A 7,893-nucleotide genomic window follows, 5' to 3' on the forward strand; every position below is an offset into this window, starting at 1 on the left:
CAAGTCCTTTAGATGACCTGAACTCCAGTTTGTTGATCTGCAAAATGGAGAGATGTGAGAATCAGAAGAGAACACGTAATGAAAGGGTGTTATAAACTGCTAAGGGCTGTACAAATGTTTGTATTGCATTTTTGTCTTCCAGACCAGTGTTTACCTACACTTGCCTGTGTGGAAATCAGAAGATTAAAGGAATGCGATGTGATCTTTTTGTAATTTCCCCGGTTGGGTCAAGGGAAAAGCTGGTCAAGAGTAAACCATTAATTCATCTCCCTGCAGGCCCCCCAATCTTCTCTAGAATTCTGGGTTAATGATTCCGAGGTTGTTCTCCTCACAGAGCCAATTCATATCTAATCTTTGGCATGTTCCCCCCTTTATTAAGAATAACTTGACTCACTCCATTAATTCCTCATCCTGGGGTCAGGAGCCTTGTTTTACAGAAGGAAATGGTGGCTGTGTGTAGGTCTTGGGCCTTCTTTCTTTCTCAACCCACTTTCTTTCATGGATTCATGCCTACAATTCCCTCTATGGACAGAAGAGACCTCTCCTTACCTGCATAATGAAGTGTGTGACTTTTCTCAAAAGTAGCTTTAGGAATTAACTGTGGAGGTCCAAGTAGCAAGGATGCTGTGACCTAACTCGTAACCCCCTCACGTGTGGTTTGCTTTTGGAATCCCAGCAGAAGAAATTTCCCGAAGATCTGGTACGGAGAAACCATTCTGGGCCCGGCTTTTAAATGTTTTATTAGCAGCTGGGCGAGGACTGGGCTGCAAAGAGATGCAGCCTCCGTCAGAAGCGATCCCTGGTGGGGAGCAAGGCCTGGAATTCCAGGAGGGAGGTCTGTTTATAGCTGAGGCAGAGGCTGGGGAGCGAAGCCTGGGAGCCAGACATGGCTTAAGGGTGGTCTGGACACTCTTGAGATAAGACCAACTAAGGACTATGAGCTCATTGAAGTTCCAAAGCCAACTCACAGCAGCTCACCACCAGACATCTCCCCTGCCCCCACATTCCCTCCTTTCAATCCAGGAATTTTGGTGCTCATCTCTATAAAGTTTTAGACCATGGTGGTAGGAACCTGGTAAGTCTCAGGTTCTTGCGTTGCCCGATTCTCCTTGGATTTGCTGGGTTTGCCTCCTTCCCATGTCTCAGACAGGTCTTTGCATAAAGAAGTGGGCTGGTAGATCTGCAGAGGTCCCTCTGTGTGACTGGAGCAAGTTAACCTCTTGAGCCTCAGCGTCCTCTTCTGTAAAATAGGGATATCATTCTTTCTTTCCCAAGGCTTTTTGTAATAATGTCATTCTCATCTGATTCTTAACAAAATGGGCCTTTCAGACTTAGATCACTTTTGTGCATGCATAAAAATGAAAGCATTAAGGAGAAGGAATTGGTGAATATATGTCTGGAGCAATAACTTCATCAGAACTGTCACGGTGATTGTAGGACCATTCTGATTCCAGAGGTATTAAAATGCAAAGCACAATATTGAAATGCAAAACCCAACAAAATAATAAACAGCCTTGTACCTACCTCCTTGCTTAAGAACTGAAACAATTCCCAACACCACTGAAAGACTGTGTTCACCTCCTTGATCCAATCTCTTGCCTTTCCACCCCAGAGAAAACCACTGTCCTCAATTTTTTCCCACTCCCTTGGTTTTGTTTTACCAAACATGTATCAAATATGTAACATATTATTTGTATTTGATCTTGTTTGTGAATTGTCCTGTAGGTAGAATTATATCTTATTCTGCAATTTGCTTTTTAAAGTTTTTGAAAGAGCAAAACTTATCTATGCTAATACGCTAATATGTGTAGCTGCCATTTATTTGTCACTGCATATACCCCTCTCAATTCTGTTGAAGGAAATTTAGGCAATTTCTAGTATTATTTTGCTATAAACATTCTCATGGCTGTCTCCTGCAACATGTGTGTTTCTTGGGAGTATACTTAGGAATGGAATTGCTAAGTCTAGACAATGCTCCTCCTGCTCTAGTTGCCAACACATGCTGCTGCTCCCTTACTCCCTCCTGTGAATAGCGCAAGGGGGTGAGAGTTCTGTTCTTGCTTTGTCTTTGGATCTTCCAGGGTTGGGAGGGGGCAAGTTTATAAAAAAGAATGGGGAAAGGCCGGGCACGGTGGCTCATGCCTGTAATCCCAGCACTTTGGGAGGCCGAGGCGGGTGGATCACGAGGTCAGGAGATCGAGACCATCCTGGCTAACACGGTGAAACCCCGTCTCTACTAAAAATACAAAAAATTAGCCAGGAGTGGTGGCGGGCACCTGTAGTCCCAGCTACTCGGGAGGCTGAGGCAGGAGAATGGCGTGAACCCGGGAGGCGGAGCTTGTAGTGAGCTGAGATGGCGCCACTGCACTCCAGCCTGGGCGACACAGCAAGACTCCGTCTCAAAAAAAAAAAAAAAAAAAAAAGGATGGGGAGATGGTGGAGGTACAGCTTCCAAGCTTCCAAGCTTCCAAGCTCCCAGCCTGACTTTCAGCCATAGTCCTGGCGAACCAAAGCCAGGAAGGGGTTGAGGAAAGCTGGAGCACTCGTGTGGGCTGTGCTGAGCATGGGTGTGAGGTGGGGCTCCCCGTGACTGGATCCTGGGGCCTCGGCTGCAGCACAGTTGACATCACAGAATCCACTGTGAGGTCACTGCTGGGCTGTGGGACACAAAAATTCAGCCAGCAAGCCACTCTCAGATGTATGGTTCTTTATTTAAACGGCAGTAAAGAACGCTGGAATAGGCTCTCCAGGGACACTTCCATGAGCTCTGGGCCTTATTTAATGGGCTTCAAAGGTCAGTGTCTCCATGATGTCCGGTGTCATAGAACCAACCATCTCCAGCCCCTGGCCACCCTCTGCTGTCTCGGCGATGGCCATGTTGGTGCTCCTCTCCACCATCCTAGCCATGATGTCCACATCTCTGCCATGTGGCGTGCCCACTGCTTTTGTAGTAAGGTTGGCTCTGACGTTCCTCAGGAAAGAGCTGATCCTGCCAAGCCTCTTGCTGGAACCGGAACTGGTGGTCGATAAGCTCCTCCCAGATCTGTGAGAGGTCCTGGACTCCTTTGAGATGGGCGTGTGGCTGACAGCTTTATGCGAGTCCCCGTGCCTGCCGCTCCCCGGGCTGCCACAGCCTTTCTCCTTTTTGTCATCTCTACTGGCTCTGTGGCTGAATGAGGACCTGCTGGATGACTCTCGGGCAATTTTGTCCCCCCTTGTTTTGTGGTGGCTTTCACCTGTCCTGCTGCGATGGGGACTCCTTCCGAGAGCCCTGTCCTTTTCCCTTCTTTCCCTCCCCTCCTTGCAGGCTTCAGCACTGGCCTGGGTTCGCTCCCTTCCATGCTGTCCACTCAAGCTGCTCTTGCTCTGCCGGGTGGAGATGGGAGGTCCCGCTGCTGCATCTATGTCTGTTTCTGCAGCTGTCCTGCTGGTCAGTTCTACTCCTGCAATGGCCAGGTTCACGCGGCCCTCTCGGGAAAGGCTCATGGATGCGCTGGAAACATGTTCTGAGGACTTGCCTGCAGCCCCTGCCACAGCCACCTTCGTGCTGTTTGGAGCCATGCTGGCAGTGCCTGCAAGGGCCATGTTGCTTTTGCTTCCTCCTGCACCGATGGTGGCCGCCCCAGCTATGGCTGCGCTCACCTGTCCAGGGGCAGAATTGGCTGCTGCCACACTCAAGACACCTGCTACAGTGCCTGTTGCTGCCCCTGCAGATGCCCCTGCTGCTGCTGCCTCTTTAATCGCCCCTGTTGCTGGCTCCTCAGTAAGCTCTGTAGATGTTTTGGGGATAGATATATTCAGCACGTTAGTGGGTTTGTGAAAGTCATGTTGGAGTCCCTCCTCTCCAGCATAAGCAGCAGAGGTGGCCCCACACACCTCAGAGACCATGTGGAGGCTCCGGATGCTGGCCTGGTCCTGATCCCCCTTTCCTTGAAGATTCACGGCTCCCAGGCTTCTCCTGTCTTCCTGAAACACAGGTATCCACATCATGTCTTCAGCTGGAATGCCGCAGGTACTGCTGTTACTCTCCGTGGGTGGCTGCAAGAGGTAAATTAGTTTTTCCCAATAGGCAAAGAGGTCTTCCCGTGTGTCGAGAGCGGGACACAATTGCAGATAGCAAGATCTGCCAGTGGCAAACTTCAGGCGCAGCTGTTGTTTCTCATGGTCTTGAACAGAGATCCGTACAAACTTCAGGGGGAGGAGCCTGGTGAGCTCTAAGTTCTTTGCTGCCTTGTGTTTTTTTCTCTTGGTGGCCTGGCCATGTCCAGCATACTCTTTGCAGCTGGTGGCCGGTCGCGCCAGCAGCATGACATCTGGGAGTGGGAGGATGGGGCTGGTGCGTGCAACGCCCATGGTCACCATACGGACGCGGTTGTGCACATCAATCACTTCTCCCCTTTTGGTGATCTGGATAAAGTCGCTCTCAAATATCGGTGCATACTTGAATATATCGTACTCCCCCTTGTACAGTTGTTGCTGCAGTTTCCCCATGGTGGTGTTGAACATGCCCATGCTGGAGCCACTCTGGGCCGTATAATACGGCAGCAGAGAATCACCATTCATGGTTGTCTTTCAGCACAACGGCAGCACTGGTGAGGCAGGTCTCTGGGTCTTCCTTGGCCTCGGTGGCAGATGAGGGACCAGTGGTGCTCCTGGGTCACAAAGATGTCTCTGCAGCTGGTCTCTCAATCCCACCCCACCCCACAGGCCCCCGCTGTTGCCTCAGAGCCTCCCAGAGGCCGGGGTGGGGGTGGGAGCACGGATGATTGCTGTGGGGGGTGCTGTAGGGTGCCTGGACTCCAGACTCTTCCAAGACGTGGAGATGCAGTGTGGGCTCCAGAGAGGTTTTCTTCTGGGTCTAACCCCCTGACCTCCACCTCTGATTTTTTTAACTACAGTTCGTAGTCTCTGTCCCCAAGAGTCTACAAACTGTAGGCCTAGTGACAGGAAGTGACCACCCTCTCTGCCTAAACCCCCTGTGCAGCCATATTTATCTTCTGCTTCCCTTTGTGACCTGTTGCTGTCACATACCCCTTTGTTCTCATCCCCCAGGCCGGGGCCACAATCCCCTCACTAATAACTCCATTGCCCCCATAGAGGACAGCCCCACCCTGCCAGGTACTCAAGTGGGTGCCAAAATAAAAACTTTTCAAATGAGAAAATGTTGTATGGTTGCTTCCCCTTCCTCACCCCCAATTCAAAAGATTCAGCAACTAGGCAGGGTCTATAGGAACGCAAGATGATGGGATAAATTTGAACCATTTGAGTACACGGTTTAAATTTTTTTTTTAACCTAGAATTTGCAGTCTTGGTTCTTAGCTCACTCTTCCATAAAATCTCAGTTCATGCTGACAATGGAAATCTTTAGTAATAACCTCAACCTTTAATAATAACATGAGAGATTGCTTCTTCCAGGCGCCATACTATGTATCAAACTCTATTCCAGTTTGATACTATTGCAACTCTTCTCATCTTACAGGTAAAAAAACTGAAGTTGTGTAACTTACCTACATTCGTAGAACTCGTAGGCAGTGGAGGTATTATTTGAATACAGGTCTTTCTGCTTTTAAAGTCTTCCTTCTGAACCACTACAGAACTTACAAAAAAAGCTTGGGCAAGCCAAATAAGTTGCATAATTCTGTGTGTGTGTGTGTGTGTGTGTGTGTGTGTCTGTGTGTCTGTGTGTATGCATGCATGTTATGGAGAATCCAGGACAACCACTTCAGAAAGGGGCTGGGCTGAGTTGGGGATTAAATTATCCAGGGGGCCACCTCTATTCCTCTCCTCCATCATGTTTATACCAACATCCTGTGTCAGGGAGCCCAAATATTTTCTCAAGGTCCCCAGTGTTTGCCCTGTGCCTCTTCTTACCCCCTACCCTGTGAAATGCCAGGAGAAGAGGGTAGGATGGAAAGCGTGAGCTTACATTCCAGGATCCTCTCAAAGGCCCTCCTCTACTAACCTCTCTACTATGCAGAAGTAGTTTGGAAGCCATTTACATCCATGAGGAACAGATGCCACTATACCTCCTGCCTTGCCATGCCCACAGAGCGAGCCCAGGAATAAGTAATTTCCAAGCTGTTACCTGGAAGTTCTGAGAAGGAGCCCCTGCTTCCAACTCTCTTTTCTCCCAGCTTGACATTAGGCCTGAAATCCTCCCTTAGAGATTCAGTCCTTGAAGATAAAGGCTAGCTCTTTCTTAACATACACACACCTGTCTATCAACTGATGAATGGAGAAACGAAAAGTATAGTATCCATACAACGGAATACTATTCAGCCACAAAGAGAAATAAGGTACTATTACATAATACGCTAGGCTGACACTTGAAAACATTATGCTAAGTGAAAGAAGCCAGCCGTGTTGTGCGAAAGGCCACATATTGTATGATTCTATTTACATAAAATATCCAGTGCAGGCAAGTCCATAGAAACAGAAGATAGATTAGTGGTTGCCAGAGGCTGGAAGGAAGGGGAATGAAGAGTGACTCCTTAATGGGTACAGGACTTCCTTTGGGGACAGTGAAAAAGTTCTGGAACTAGATAGTAGTGGTTACACTGCATTGTGAATGTACTTAATGTCACTGAATTGTACACTTCAAAATATTACAACGGCAAATTTTTTGTATATCTTACCACGCACACACACACAAATGTATATACTCTTGTTTGAAACCATTGCTGTGAAAAACAAGCATAGGCTTCAGCTTTGGAAAGATCCACTGTGAGACCTCGAGCACGTTACGGAGCTCTTCACTTCCTCATCTGTAAAATGGGGATAGCAGTTGTTGTGAGGATTAAATGGGATAATACATGTGAAGTGTTTAGTGTATTGTCCTACTCAATAAATGTTAGCTTCTGTTAGCATTAGTCCTCAACAGTCCTTTTAACCTCAGTGTAAATTCCTTCCTGAAAGCAGTGTTTGATGAGATTGTGTTAAAATCTTCTGGAGTTAGAGCCACCATGAGAACACAGGATGCTCAGTGGGCAAATGTGATCTCCTTTCAGGCAGATTCTAATTGGAAACACTGTTCACGCCACAAAGAAACAGTACATGAACCCAACCAGAGGTATGGGACAGGGAAGAGAGGAGAAAGCTTGATATGGGTTGGAGTGTTGAGGGTTTATTCAAAGCCCATGGGGAGAAATTAGGATACAGATGGAAAATAGTATTTTTAGTTAACAGAAAATGGAAAGATTCCATTCCAGAACTCCTGTCCTGGGCCAGAACCCTTTAAAAGCTCTTGACTCTGAAACAGGTGTCAGGCCAGCTCTCAGGGAAAGCCAAGGGGGCAGGTGGAAGGCAAGAGAGAGGAGGGAGGGTGGCTTTCCACACCCTGGCAGTGTGACATCACCACTACCAACAGGAGACAGCTCAGTGCAAAGACACTGCCAAACCGGGTGCTTGATATTGGTGGTGGCCTCATCTAAGTTTATTCTCTCAGATCCCCCCACCTTCCCTTTCCTCTAAATGTGAAACAAAAGAAACTAAATGACTTGATGGTAAATGCATAGTCATCATCCTTTTTAAAATTAAAGTATCAAAACATAAACTTGGCTACATAAAGCAATTTTTAATGCATTTATGATAGAACTTCATTTACACTTACCATACACATCAAGTTTTCTTGCCATAGCCACCATCCGCCCCCAACTTCCTTCCTCTCTAATCCATTGTTGTCTCTGGCAGCTTACAAATTGTCTTGTGTTTCATAATGGCTGGTGGCTGGTGCCTCTACCCATAACTAGAAGGTAAATGCAAGGAACGTTTTCCCCTCCACCAAGAAAAGGAACATAGATTATCTCCTGAAAGAAGTGCTGAATGGTATTAACATCAGATGGCTCTTGACAGATTAAGAAAGACCCCTGATGTGCAATTAAGAGAGTAAAATGA

General features: G+C 47.5%; 1 protein-coding gene and 1 long non-coding RNA gene across 2 annotated transcripts; both read right to left on the reverse strand.

Moving 5' to 3' along the window:
* Nucleotides 1-643: 643 nt before the first annotated feature.
* Nucleotides 644-1,989, reverse strand: LOC131381884 (uncharacterized). Its single transcript, XR_009210911.1, has 3 exons — nt 1,525-1,989; nt 1,073-1,240; nt 644-764 (listed from the first exon to the last, which is right to left on the reverse strand). It is a non-coding gene; the product is annotated as an uncharacterized LOC131381884 (long non-coding RNA).
* A 703-nt stretch (nt 1,990-2,692) lies between these two features.
* On the reverse strand, nt 2,693-4,965 carry GARIN4 (golgi associated RAB2 interactor family member 4). Its single transcript, XM_032136742.2, has one exon. The coding sequence runs from the start codon at nt 4,561-4,563 to the stop codon at nt 2,779-2,781; it is 1,785 nt and encodes a 594-aa protein (XP_031992633.1). The 5' UTR covers nt 4,564-4,965; the 3' UTR covers nt 2,693-2,778.
* Between the last annotated feature and the right edge of the window lie 2,928 nt (nt 4,966-7,893).

The sequence above is a fragment of the Hylobates moloch genome, unplaced genomic scaffold (assembly GCF_009828535.3).
Source record: "Hylobates moloch isolate HMO894 unplaced genomic scaffold, HMol_V3 SCAFFOLD_18, whole genome shotgun sequence".
Classification (NCBI taxonomy): Eukaryota; Metazoa; Chordata; class Mammalia; order Primates; family Hylobatidae; genus Hylobates; species Hylobates moloch.